Source organism: Melanerpes formicivorus, unplaced genomic scaffold, assembly GCF_026170545.1.
Source record: "Melanerpes formicivorus ecotype bairdi unplaced genomic scaffold, bMelFor1.0.p_v2 SCAF_25, whole genome shotgun sequence".
Lineage (NCBI taxonomy): Eukaryota > Metazoa > Chordata > Aves > Piciformes > Picidae > Melanerpes > Melanerpes formicivorus.
Genome location: NW_027142377.1, coordinates 6,723,756 through 6,738,473, shown reverse-complemented (window position 1 = coordinate 6,738,473; position 14,718 = coordinate 6,723,756). Strand labels below are relative to the sequence as shown.

Here is a 14,718-nt window from a genome sequence, read left to right as displayed (position 1 = left end):
TGCAACCAACTTTTTTTGTTTTGTTATTGTGTGTTTGCTTGGTTGGATGGTTTTGCTTACTCCTTTTTTGGTTTTTTTTTGCTCATAGTCTTAAGTATGTAGCTTTACTAGCCTGTATGGTTGGTTTTTCAGATATTAAACATTGTTTTGGTAAGTTTCTGGGCTTTATGTTGATCAGATGTTCTCATTGTGTACTTGCTTGTGATTATCACTTGAAATAATGACAATTTGGGAGAGGAAGAAAACAAAAGGATGCCATCTCAAGCTCTAAGTTGTTCTGAAACCCACTGTTTGAAGTATAAAAATTTGCACTCTGAAGAGGTTTGTGGTTATTGACTCCGAAGATGATTTTTGTGAGTGTCAAATGCCACCACAATTCTGTACCATTCTGCACAACAGAAAAGGCTCAGGAAGTCTCAACAGCTTTTTTTCTGTTGTCTTGTGTCTGCTGTCTCTTTTCTGCCTGAGACTTGGACTTAAACTTACATACCAGCGTTTGGTTTTGAATCTCTTCTAAATGAGAGATGACAACCTACTCTAGATCACATGCTGTGTTTGTGAATGCTGCACAATTAACAGAAAGTTTACAGCAAGATACTTTGTGTTGTTTTGTTTACAAATGATCAGGAATTTGGATTTGATGGTGAATAATTTTAAGTGGAGAAATGTGACTGCTAAAAAGCAGTGTAATAACATGTAGAGCACTTTGAAGATGAAAAGCTCTCTATATTGTAAACATTATTACTTGTACACCTTAATATGTGTAGAATAATTAATCCAGCATAAGCAAAATGTGATTAAATTTTTTTTTTTATGTACAATATAGTATTTCAGAACATCTAATGCACCTACAGATTTACTTTCAGATTGTAAGATAAGAGATTCATCCCCTCATTTTTGTAATGTCTGTGTGTTGCAGTGATTTACTTGTTGTTTCTTTCCAAATGCAAAGGCAGTCCTAATTCAGAGCAACCTGTCAGAAATGTGAACTGTTCAGGCTAGGAGAAAAAACCGTGATGAGAAATAGGTGTCTGCAGTTATGGAAATGTTTGGGGGGCACTTGACCTCCTTAGGCTTGTGCTGTGGCTTTGGAGACTTGACCAAATTTAGCTACAGAGCCGTGCAGGTGCTGGATTGCACTGGGAAGTGAACACCTGCCAGGCTGCTCCAGATAACTCAGCAGCTCAGAGGCATTTTCCCAGGCTCCCAGATGAATGGTCCGTAAAAGCCGTGGGAGAGGGCTTCCCACTGCTCCATGCTGTACCACAGCCTCTTCTTGGCAGCCTTCTGGAAGTGCAAGGCAGCTTGGCTGTGACTCCTTTGGAAAACAAGTGTTGCTGGATAGTCTTGCAGTAAAGAGTCGGTGCCTGATACTTCCTCTCAGTGTCGTGGGACTATGAAATATAACAAGCAGGGCAAATTACTGTTCCCTTAAAAGGCAGCAGCTGAAACTGAACTGTGGCTTTTCTAGAACTGCTTTTATTCAGTCTCATTTTGGGTTTCAAGCTCTATTTACATGGTTTTGGTTTGGAGGTTTTGGGGGTTGAGTGTTTGGGGTCTCTTGGAATTTGTTAGGTCTTGTTTGTTTATTTGCTTGGTTTTGTTTGTACTCTGGATCTGATTATTCAGGTGCACAATTTTTAAGTAAGAAAAACTAACCTCCAGATCACTAAGAACGATTTTATTTCTGCCTCTGTGTTGGTAATTACAAATGCGATGTTGCATGATGAAGAGGAAATTGAAGATTGGGCCAAAGGGGTCTGCTGAGCTTAAGTTCTGTGAACTTACTCTACCTTACTGGCTGCAAAGCACCATATGTAGCTTGAGGTTAAAACTTACATGGTATGCTTAAAAGGAATTAGTGATGGATCATTTGGTTCATATCAGTTGGTCTCTCGCCTTTGAGATATCATGAACAGCAGCTTTTGGTTCTTGCTGAGTGTACACCAGCCGTCTTCCCTGGAGCATAATCCACAGTTTGCCCAAAGCCAACATGAGTATATAAACATTCTTGATGGGTGAACAAGTCTGGAAATGAGAACAGACTTAGAGTCATGCTGAGTAACTGTAGAAAGTTGCATGAAGTTGTCAGAGAAGGGCTTATTGTTTAGGTTTTTTATTTCATGAAGCAGAATGGTTAATGGAATAATATATTTCTCTTGAAGGAAGCAGAGAGAGGTTAACACAGATTTATAGTTCGGCAGTAACTGCCAACTTTAAAACTAGGAAAGTTTTGCAAACTCCAGCTGACAATGGATTAGATCAGATGTCACATACAAAAGGGTTTCAAAAGATTTGATGACTGTAGCTGTGCAAGACTTTCAAAATACAGGTATCTTCAGTGTCATGAGTCTTAAGTTTTTCTTACAGTTAGCGATAAGTAACAGCAAATACCTGTTCAGCCTATTTCAGCAAGACCAAGTAGTAAATAGTCAAGGAAACTAAAATTATTTTCTAGTGTTAGTCCCTCTGGGCTGAGCTTATTAGCTCAGGTGCAGTTCCCTGTGGAGGCTTTGTAAGACTCGCAGACCTGAGCTGACACTGCAAAAACAGCGTAGAGGTGTCTTGATTTCTTACATACTTATTTCAGTTAGGTTCTCTTCCAGCTGAATCAAGGGCCTCGAAGAGGAATCTGAAACTTTGTTCAGGTCATTAGTCCACCAAATGTGACTAAACACTTAACCTCTTGGAGAATACCAGGATATCAAGAAAAATAAACAGATATACATGTCACTGATTTGTAAAAGAAGGTTAGGAATGAAGTACTGTGCTTTTTCCCTTTTCACTCTTTCATTTTAAGTTCCTTTCAAGAAAAATACATTTGGATTATCCCAGGCAAATGGAGGTGAAAAGACTCTTTTGATATTTACTTTCTGTTTGCAAATATCTTTGTGATGTTTTGGGAATGTCGCTTTTTCAGTGTTACAGAGGCCACAGTGGAGGACGCTGTTATCACACTAGTAAATTATTTATATATACAGGGCAAATTCTTTGATTTAGCTAATCCTAATAACAACGCTGAGAAGTTGTGAATGCCAAACTGGAAGTAGCTAAAAGTAATTTTCTTTAATTGTGCTCGTAAATATGCAGTTAATAAAGCTGGTGGATTACATCCAAATTTTTCTCTAGCGCTCATCATTTTTAAGGGATTGTTCAACTTGTCACATCTTGACTTGATCTCTAAAGGGAAGTAACATTTTAGATGCCTTCCTGAGGGGAAAGAAAAAAAAGGTGGCTGATAAGTTTCAAAGGGATTGACTGTGATCAATAAGTATGGCTCTTAATACTGTTCAGCATCGCCTCTCATTAGATAGTGAGCTACAGGAGGTCTTGTACAAGTAAGGGATTTATAGACTTGCATTTTGCGGATTATACTTAGAAATAAGGCATGCCTTGGCACTTGTTCAATGGAGACTGAAACTGGAATAAACACACTTTCCTTTTTAAATGGTTGAATTAGAAGAACAGCAGGAGTGCTTAATTGTCTAACTTTTCTGTGCTAATTGCACCAAGGTTAGTTTACTGTCTTGGGAGCAGCAGTAATTTAAATCTTGCAAAACTCAGAGTTGGGGGAAAATCCCTCTTTTGCACATTCATTTTAGTGAGCTATGCAGAGAGACTGTGGAGGAGTCACAGATGCTAACTTCTTTCAATTTCATTGGGAGTTAGGTTGCTAAATACCTTGATGAATCAAGTCCTAACTGATTCATTCAGGGTCATTAGGGAATTTAAGTAGAAGAAAAGTAAAAGCTTATTTCCTTAGCCACAGTATAACAGGCTCTTTGCTGTAATACAACCCTTTCTGTTCTTTTCCTATGTTCCTTGTGCACAAAGACTTCTGTCATTCTCAGGAATACAAACAAGAAGCCTCTGTGTATGTTACAGGTATCTGCTGGGTCAGCCAAGCTACCTGTCTGCTTGTAGATATGGAGGAGTGCAAGTGTATGCATTTCTCACTTAAGTCAGTGGAACTGTAGATAATGAAGACATTTCATAGTCATTTGGGGTTTTTTTATAGCCAGCATTTTTTCTATCAGCTTTGCATACATCACCTTTATCTAGATGGCAGTTAAGTAAATGGTCATCTGTGTTGTTATTGTGTAATATGTGTGAACATATTGTAGCAAATAGGGCTCTAGTTTATTGGTCCAGCGACCATGACACTAGGCCATTAAACAAATGTCATCTCTGATAAATTAATTGATTTATATTTATTTCTGTGGTTGGATACCACCACTCTGGGGGCAGTCATTTCTTCAGGATTTTCCCATTTCAGATACTAATTTCTTGAGACTTAAGTCTGAGCAGTTTGTTTTAAAAATACCCCTTTACAGTTATGTTTTCTTTTGTGTTCTGCTATCACCACCGCTTTCTCCCTATCCTTTCTGTGCGGATGTGCAACGTTTTGAGACCAGACTGACCAAAGCACCCTTACACATACTATTATTATGCTTTTGTTTTGTGTTGCAGCCAACAGTTTTCACATTACTGCCTACTTTATGAAGAGATGGGTTAATCTCCGTTGTGCTCTAGGGAAACGTTATCGTGGTAAGAATCAGTTTCTTACAGTGTTACGTAGCCTTGCATTTATGGGGGGGGGGGGGGGGGAAGGAACATAAACAAATGCTTTGACATATTTTGGTCTACTTAATCACTATTTATTTTAGAGCCTGGTTTTGAGTTAGTTTGGGTTTATTTGTTTGGTTTTTTTCCCAAGAACATGTTTCCTGGGGGGAGGGGGAAGAAAAGAAAAAGCAAAGTGTATCTTACCATATGAAGGATTTCTTTTTTTAATGCTTCATTTTAAGTTTGTGTGTGCTTTCCCCCAGGGTAATCAGCTAAGGCAACCAAATTCTCTGAGTATGATGAGACTCAGTCTTTTACTAAGTCTCTGCGGGGTGAATCAACCAGTGGTTGAAGTATGAATCCCTTCATTATTGTTTGAGTGTCTTGTGACATCAACTTTACCGTACAAGTGTATGCAAGAAAAGTCTTTCATTCACCTCAGTGCTATAAAATCTTTACATAGATGATGTCATTGGAACAGATTTTGGGTGTTTTCCATGTTTTCTCGAGCCAAAATGTTCTGTAAGGAAGTGGTATCAATCCTGTCCCACCAACAGCAAGAAAAAGGAGCTATAGCAATCACTAACAGAACAATTAGATGTCCTTAAAAATGCTGTTATTTTTGTGGGAATACTGTTGTTTTTGTGGGAATTAAATGCTGAAATCTCTCTTCAAATGCCAACTGGTCCATATTGGTTGAAGAGACGGGCGTGTTGATTTTAAGTATTTCATGAAACTCTACCAGGCTTCTGGAAGAACAGTTAGAATTAGAATAGCAGAGTGTCTGCATTGGTGTCTCAAAAATGGTTTCTGTGTATTTGAACTTTTTTTTTAAATGAATGCTTCAAGGTACTTTGATTTTGTTGGCCAACAAGTGAGATTGTTACACAATGTAACAACTGGAATGAACCTGCCCTACTAGTGCTGCCAAGAAGAGAGGCTCTGATGCTTCCATCAAAACTTTGCTTCCACATGAAGTTCCTAACAAGAAAGGAACTTAATTTTGCTGGATTTGACTCCCTAAAAATAGCAGAATAAGCACATATCCCCCCCTGAAAAATTTGGCACCAATGTTTTCCGCCTGTAAGATACATCTAGCAATTCACAAACAAAAACCAGACATTGAGCCTAGTAGAACAGGTAACTTGCATACCTTAATTGGTCACACTCACTAACAATCTAAGGTAAACTTACCTAAGAGGGAATTACTGGAACCCCACATGACAAATTCAGTTCTTGCAACAGCTGTCCAGCTTTTCTTTTGTAAACTATTTGAAAGACATCTGTAGTTTGAAATCCATTGTACCAGACCTTTGCAGGTGGCTGAAAAGCCTTGAGGTCTTGAGGAACACATGCAGAGAAAGAACAGTCCACATGTAAGGCACACAGCATGAATGCTTCCTAAGACACAGTTTTGTTAACAATTGATGTTTCAAAACAGCTTGCAAAAGGCTCATATTCATTATCAAGTTACAGTAGCTTTACAAGCTATTGTGCCAATACAGATGCATTGGATGTCTCTGTGTATGCTTTTTCAACCAGTGTCAAATACAAGGTGACCTGTTTCTACATCCCCACCTTTCATTGTAATGGCTGTAGAAAAGTTGCTTCTGGGAAACACTCAGGGTTTCTCAGGTACTAATGGAGGGAGGCACTTGGTGAGGAAGCAGCACCTTTCAGAGAGGTGATCACTGAATGGATGACCTGACTGTCACTGGCAAATTGTGCACATTATACCTGTCCTCAATTTGTTGTGAGGTGATATTCTAGTAAAAAAATCTACGAGGTTAACCTCATATTTTCTATTTCTTGTCCCAGAAGAATGAGGTGGTGTGTCTTGGTTTTGAAATAAAACAAAGATTAGTAATGCTCTTCTTTTAAAACCAAAACAAAAACCATCAACAAAAGAATCTAAGAAGATACATGAAGATAGTCATCTGAAAATGATCTGATAGCCAGCTATGCCCTTTCCCTAGCATTATTAGGTACTCTAATAAAGCTTTGTCTGGTTTATTCTAACCTGACAACCCTTCAATTTGTAATCCTTTGTAAATGGAAACCTTGTTGTGTTCATAACAAACCATGTGATCTTGAGTAGAACATATAATTTGGTAGTAGTTAACCAATCTGTTTAGTGACTTCAAAAATCACTGCAGCTAGTGTTTGAAACAGTTCACCTTATATAGAGTTTTGATGTCAAGTCATTCAGTATCATTAAGGTTGGAAGAGACCTCAAAGACCATCGAGTCCAACATGTCACCACAGACCTCATGACTAGAATAGGGAGGACACTACTGCCCACTGCAGGCTTGAACTCACAACCTTCCCATTAAGGGTCTTATGCACTACCAACTGAGCCACATGCTGTCACTGAATGTGTTGTGCTGTGCAGCCAATGTAATTTATGGCTGTTGTGATGGAAAGATGCAGCACCGGGATAGCACAAAAGAAATAATCGAAGTGGATTATTGGTTCTGTCCAGGGGGTGCAGGTGAACAAATTTGCAGCCATGCCTATCCTCCTGGGAACTGAATTTACTCTGACTTACCGGTGTCTTGGAATGGTTTAAAAAGGCAAAACTAAAGGAGATGGGGGGGAAAAAAAGAGAGAGATGGGAATGTTGAAGAGAGCAAAGAAATTGGAGTATGTGAAGTGCACAAAGTGAGTTAGTGCACCATTTAAAAACTAAATAATTTGGTTACTAAGATACTGTGTATCTGTTGTATGTGGGTTTGAATATGGTTAGAATTTTTTTAATCTTCATAGCAATTCATTATATTTTTTTTTTTAATAGAGCTACGAGTGTTTCCAGACAGATTTCTAGTTTGTGTCAGTAAACTGGAATCGAGTCCAAGTGCCTGGACATGTGAAAATGGTGTATTGGTATGTACAAAACTGTTCTATACATTTTGAGTTTTATTTCATAGTGGGAAGATGAATGTTTGCATGTAGATGAATTTAGTCACATATTTGTGACTGTCGTCTTGGAACCAAACAGTTACAGTAGTTGGGCCAAAGTATTTAAAAGGATACCCTGAAGTGAGCCTGAAGCAGCCACAAATGGGAATTCTCTGAATTATATAAGGCTCAGGAAAAGACCATGTATTTAGAAAGCTTTAGAACCTTGATTAGGGATCTTTCTTCTCTTTTTATTTTGTTCTTGTAACATTTTCCTTTCCAAAATTATAATGGGGCCATTTTTATGGGTTTCTTGTGTGTTTTCTGATCACTTGTTCTCTAAAACAACTCAAATGGATCAGTGCTAGATCTGCTGGGGGAAAAAAATCCTAAAACATTTATGGAGAAAAAAGCACTGGTGTATAGTTAAATTCCATAAACAAGTCTACTTACATATTTCATCCTGAAGGCTTTATCCAGGGTCAAAGGCTTACGAATTTTATGCTGCAGTTAACTGCTGGTTGTCTCAGGAGTGCTCACTTTGACCCAGGTGGCCTGCTTTAGGGCTGGCAGTCTTTTCTGTGCTCACAGCAAGAGTCAGAATTACATGCTGAGGTCTATGTGTGTTGCAGTGATTTATCTTAGATGTATTAATGTATATTTGACCTTTGAAAACTAGAATTATTCGACTCATTCAACTAAGTATTTTTTTTAATATCAAGAAGAGTGTTTTTATTATGCTAAATGCAGCTTTTATCTTCATTCCTAGATTGGTAAATATCCCTAAACAGCAAAGGATCAAGCAAACATTTTCCTCTCATGCACAAAACCAATCTAATTGCTTTAGAAGCACTTTGCTGTTTTCAAAGTCACTACTTTTCCAGTGTTTTCTTGCAAATTACTTAGGTTCTTCAAGTAGAAAATCCTATCTCTGCATTTTATCAGAGAATTTTGGTGTTTTTTTCTTGCTTAAAGTATCTCTTAGGAGATACCCAATTTCCTCATTTGGTATTTTTGTTCTTTGCATGAAAGACAAGGCGTTTTCTTTAGTTTCTTTCATCTGATCCTTTCTAGTAAAGGAAACAAAAAATAAATTGTTATGGACTTACAGCAAATGGAAAGAAAATGCATTTGCACAATAATATATTCACAGTATAACTAAGGTTGGAAGAGACCTCGAGGATCATTGAGTCTAGCCTATCAACACAGGCCTCATGACTAGACCATAGCACCAAGTGCCACATCCAATCTCCTCTTGAACACCTCCAGGGACGGTGACTCCACCACCTCCCTGGGCAGCCCATTCCAATGACGAACAACTCACTCGGTGAAGAACTTTCTCCTCACCTCGAGTCTAAACCTCCCCTGGCGCAGCTTGAGACTGTGTCCCCTTGTTCTGGTGCTGGTTGCCTGGGAGAAGAGACCAACCCCTTCCTGGCTGCAACCACCTTTCAGGTAGTTGTAGAGGGCAATGAGGCCACCCCTGAGCCTCCTCTTCTCCAGGCTAAACAATCCCAGCTCACTCAGCCTCTCCTCATAGGGCTTGTGTTCAAGGCCTCTCCCCAGCCTTGTTGCCCTTCTCTGGACACGTTCAAGTGTTTCAATGTCCTTCAGCTTGACTGTTTTAAATTTGGCCTTAATCTATGATAACTTGTTTAAAAAGGGAGTTTAAACACTTGTGTTTGAAAAAGAAAAAAATTCATAGAGGGATCATAGCCTGACCAATAGTGAAGAGAGGAGTTTGCTGTACTTACAGATGCAATATGCATGCATAGAACTGGCTGGAATGGTCAGTTACCTGAAAGCTGATGTAAAGAACTAACAAGATGGAAGCAGAGCCTTTTGATATTTTAATTTTTAGAATACTTGCTTAAAGGGTTCACTCCATGCTGGTTTGTTGATCGAGAATTTCTACAGCATATCAGTAGTGAATTTGTCATGTAGTCCAGATTGATACTTTGCCAAATTGGAGGAGTGTTTGCCACTGAGAGGTAATTTCACGGTTTTGGTACTGCAGAAGTAAAGCCTAAGGATCTGCACTTCGTGTGTGTACTTTTCTCTGTGCAATTTAGCAGCGAGTACACTTGAACTCTAAACTAGACTTGAAGAGACCACCCAGAAGACCTTTCTGTTGATACACTCCAGTGTATTCTGTCATGGGCTAAATATGAGGCATATGTTTTGTTTTCCTCTGTATGTTGTTTGAGTTTGAATAATAATTGGATGCAAGTTCTTTTTAAATGTTTCATCAGCTCACACTCCTGGCTTTGAGGGACTGTCTGTACTTCATAAAAGTAGTCGACTATGCATTAAGGGAGATGTTGTCACTTTTCAGTGTTGCTGAGTACTGCTGCAATTGACTTAGTCAAGACTTAACAATTTTCGATTTTTTTTTAACAGTTTTTATAATGACTTATGGTTTTAGTCAAGCTTCCTGAGCTTTCCTGAGCTCTGTCTTGACAATTCAGGCTCAATGCCCTGCTTTCCCATTATTTGGAACCAGTTTTATGTCAGCCTAACACATATTATTTTTTCACTGACTGCAACTCTTTCTTTACCTAACTTCATGACTTTGTTCTTTGTCTTTTCACTGCCTTCCTATCTCTGAATTAGGCTGCACTTAAACTAACAGTTTCAAGGGATATAGCCCGATATGAAATGAAATTCTTACACCCTGCGTTGTAGGAAAGATCATAGTTAGATTGCTTTTGAGATATTCGCAGGCATAAATCTCAGCATCAGTTGCTGAGATAAGCAATTTGAAGCCTTCTGCAATGCATGTTGTAAGACCAAGGAGAAGCTGGATTAGGCAGTCTTTGACAAATTAGCTGTAAGGATAAACCAGTAAAAGATTTGAGAGTGCTTCTAAGAAATAGAGCTGAAATCTATTGGTATGTTAATTTCTGATTTCTAGGATCTATTTAGAAACTAGTCTTTCTGTGGCCATATCTAAAAATAAGGCTTCAGGCAGCAATAATAATTTTGGAAGAAGAGAAATCTCTGTTAAAGAAACAAGGCAAGTTATTGAAGAATAGCCTGAGTTTAAACATAAAGCCATTGTGTCCTGTTCTCTCAAACTATATTTGAAATCTTGAATAGTTTTTATCTTGCAAAAGAAGAAAGTTTTGGGAACTTGGCAAAAGTTGAAACCCAGGGAAATACATGAGAGCTTTGGAGAGATTAATCATCTTTGTCAATGATGACATTTTCTTGGTTATTATTATGTAGAGAGCTAAAATGGAAAATTGAATATGGGTTATCTGAAGAAACAGTGGAAATGGGTGGAAGGCTTATTGGAGCGTTGTGTACATTTTCAATGTGCTAACAATAGAGTATTCATTGATAACCACATTGGCTTTATACTAGAATCTATGAGAGGAAGCAGTTGTAGGGAAAGCATGGAGGTTAAGCTAATAATGATATTGAAGTGGAAATTTGAATTTACCATTCATGTGAAACCAGAAAAGTGTAAAGCAGGTGATCATATCTTGATTAAAAGGCTTTCAGCGTTTCCACGTAGCCTTGATATGTTACAGCAAGTATTATGCAAAAAGAATGATTCTTTTCTAATCAGAATATAACTCAAACCAACAAAACAAAATTCCACATGGGTACATGAAGGAGAAGAAAAATAGTGAAGATGCACTCAGTACTTCAAATCCTCAGCAGAAAAATAAAAGCAAACCCTTTCATTTTCCTCTCATGGGTCTGAATTTATAAACTGTGTCAACTCAGAAGTTGTAAAAACCAAATACATTACAAACTCATACCAGCATAAATGACATGATTTGCTTTGATACTGACTTTGCTGAGAAAAGGTTTCTGGTTTTTTTTCCACAGAAATGTGTACCTACCTGTAATAAACAGGAGATTTAACATGAGTGAGCCTTTTGAAAGGTAGAATGAAAACTTTTCAGATTAGCAGTAATTTGTAAAGATGAGTGGGAAACTTCATGGGGAATTCAGTTATCCTGGGTACTGTTTTGTTGTTAAGTGATAGATTGCGCGATGTGTGAAGATGGAATGTTTGAAGAAGGAAATACAGTTGCACATTTCACACTGTGTAAGTGCTAATCATGACATGGACCTCTGTGTCTGTATGTGTGTATATATATATATATATATATACACACATAAAAAATATATGTATCACAGTTGAACTGCTTTAGTGGTGGGCTACTTCTGAAAAGGTCACTCCACATGCCTAGTTCCAGCTACATATTTCTTTCCTTCCTGGTTATAATGGACCAAGTGATTCTTCAGTCAGGAATGAATTAGTTCATTGACTTGATCCAGCAGAAAACGATTTATTTGTGAAGTTTCTCTGTTTTTTATTGAAGGATTAGTTTTCCGTCATGTCGGTTCAGTGAACCAGCTCATCCTGTACCCACACAGCTGCCAATTGTGACACAAAAAATGCTGCAAAAGCTTTCTGCCAGGATTTGGATGAAGAGAACAAGACCATCCCTTTAGGTAGCAGTTGATAATTACCCCAGTTTGGAATTAACTTCCAAAATGCACATTAATCTTACAGCAGCACTCTGAGCTGGGGTAGGAACTGGCTGGAGGGCTGAGCCCAGAGAAAGGTGGTGAATGGTGCCACATCCAGCTGGCAGCCAGTCACTAGTGGTGTTCCCCAGGGACCAGTGCTGGGCCCAATCCTATTCAGTAACTTACTTGATGATCTGGATGAGGGGATTGAGTCTATCATCAGTAAATTTGCAGATGACACCAAGCTGGAAGCAGATGTTGATCTGTTAGAGGGTTGAAGGGCTCTGCAGAGGGACCTTGACAGGCTGGACAGATGGACAGAGTCCAAGGGCGGGAGATTTAACACATCTAAGTGCCAGGTTCAACACATTGGCCACAACAACCCCATGCAGTGCTACAGGCTGGGGACAGACTGGCTGGAGAGCAGCGAGGCAGAAAGGGACCTAGGGGTACTGGTTGGCAGCCAGCTGTACAAGAGCCAGCAGTGTGCCCAGGCAGCCAAGAGTGCCAATGGCATCCTGGCCTGCATCAGGAATAGTGTGGCCATCAGGAGCAGGGAAGTCATTCTGCCCCTGTACTCAGCACTGTTAGGCCACACCTTGAGTCCTGTGTCCAGTTCTGGACCCCTCAGTCTAGGAAAGATTTTGACTTGCTGGAGCATCTCCAGAGAAGGGCAACAAAGCTGGGGAGGGGTCTGGGGCACAAGCTGAGAGGCTGAGGAAGCTGGGGTTGCTTAGCCTGGAGGAGGCTCAGGGGAATCCTTATTGCTGTCTACAACTACCTGAAGGGAGGTTGTAGCCAGGTGGGGGCTGGTCTCTTCTCCCAGGCAACCAGCACCCAGAACAAGAGGACACAGTCTCAAGCTGCACCAGGGGAAGTTTAGGCTGGATGTTAGGAAGAAGTTCTTCACAGAAAGAGTGATTGGCCATTGGAGTGGGCTGCCCAGGGAGGAGTCAGCGTTCCTGGAGATGTTCAAAAAGGGATTGTATGTGGCACTTGAAGCCATAGTTTAGTTAGTCATAAGGTGTTGAGTGATAGGTTGGATTTGATGATCTCTCAGGTCTTTTCCAACCTTACTGATTCTGTGACTTGTTGCAATACTTGTCTTGCTGATGTGTTTTAAATGTGTTTGCATATAATATGCTTGATTCTTTTCAGTCATTTTAGGAAACATGGCTAGAGGAAAAGAACATTAAGCTGTGGTTTGGTAACTGTATGAATAGGGTTTACTAGTTTTTGCCAGAAAGATAGAGAGGGAGAAACTGCAGACTAATGTACCCTATCTAAATACCACATAGTGGAGTAGGTAAAGAATAGCTTTTCTCTTTGAGTTTTCACTTTTGACACTTCACGTTTCTATCACATTTCTTTACTCATTCTTCGTATTCTACTCAAGCTGATGCAAGCCTGACACTACTGAAACATGCAGTCCCTCCTGCCTTTTTCTCCTTTCTCTTAGCCATGATGTTTGTCCTCTGTGTCTGTCAGTACTGGCTGACACAGTGGGCAGCTGGGTTGATTCACTGATCCCTCTGAGAAGAAGGGTGTTTTGAGGGGGTTAAGGATTTTCAGTGTTTTCTTGGTTAGCTTTCAGCTGGATCACATCAGAGTCTCATGGCATGGCTGTATAAATGCTGGTGTTGATAAAGAGATTTGGCAAGACCATTTGCTGGGTAAGGGTGAGATTCCTCTCTCATTGTCAGGATGGCTTTAAATTAGCTTTAATCGTAAGTCTTCTTTCTCTGAGCGACTACATCAGAAAGTAATGAGACTAAGGTCTTCAGCTTGCTCGTAAAGAAGAAAGCGGTGGCAATTTTATAGTACTGCCTTTTATCCCAGCTGTCTGCCTCTGCTCCTTGGAGATTACCACTCCTAGAGTGGAGTTTGCCGAAAGGGCTGTGTGCCTGTGTCTCATCTTGCTGCATATCACAGTCATGTGGATTCATGCAAACCAAAATTCTCTGGTTTTTCAACTAGTGAATTGAACTGCAGGTGGAAGCAGCTGGGGCGTGTGTGTGCTCTTTTCTGCAGACACTGCAGTGAGGGTAGGAACCTCCTGCAGAAGGGGAGGGACGATACCTGAGAATGGTAACGCTGTGAATTGCTTCAGTGAGATCTGCCTGAACTTGTTGTAGTTTCTTCTTATAGCTTGCAAACTGACTGATTTATTTTCTGCATGACAAAAGTCTAATAGCAGTCTGCTGTTTGTTATATTAATGATCCAAAGAAGTGGACAAATGATGAAATTAAATCTGACACCATTATTTCAATTAGTCAGGACCGGAGAAGACTGTGGAGAATTTCAGAGCAACCTCACAGAGCTGGGTAGAAGGGTATTTGGTTTGTAAATGAAAATCATCTGTTGATAAATGCACTGTATTTTTACTGAAAAGAGCAATTACAGTGTTCATGTCTGCTGCTGCATGAACTAACTGTATGATCTCTGGAAACAGGCTAAGGTATCAATACAAGGAACTGATCTTTGTTCTTGAGCCTTATTATCTTTAAAGCAGACAGAATATTAGAGTACGTATGGAATGAAATAGAGAGTAGTATTTAAATTGGCTTAAACCCAATAGCTAAGCTGAATTAATCTTCAATAAAAGATTATGTACCTCTCATTGTGCAAAATCCAGATGAAGGATAGCAGAAATACAAAAGGTCCTGTAACTGCAGTATAAATGACTAAGCACACAAAATGAGTTCCATATGAAGCAATCTTCAAAAAGTAGGAACAAATTGAGTAATCTTTTACTGATTTTG

The 14,718-nt window shown here is 39.4% G+C and overlaps 1 protein-coding gene across 7 annotated transcripts in view; it reads left to right on the top strand.

The window, feature by feature from the left end:
- Positions 1–14,718, top strand: part of SLX4IP (SLX4 interacting protein) — an 83,082-nt gene that overhangs the window by 52,798 nt on the left and 15,566 nt on the right. For all 7 annotated transcript variants that reach the window (XM_068153170.1, XM_068153169.1, XM_068153167.1 and 4 more), the window contains 2 exons: positions 4,471–4,548; positions 7,361–7,449. In XM_068153170.1, the coding sequence (XP_068009271.1) occupies positions 4,471–4,548; positions 7,361–7,449 (167 nt within the window). The remainder of the gene's footprint in view (positions 1–4,470; positions 4,549–7,360; positions 7,450–14,718) is intronic.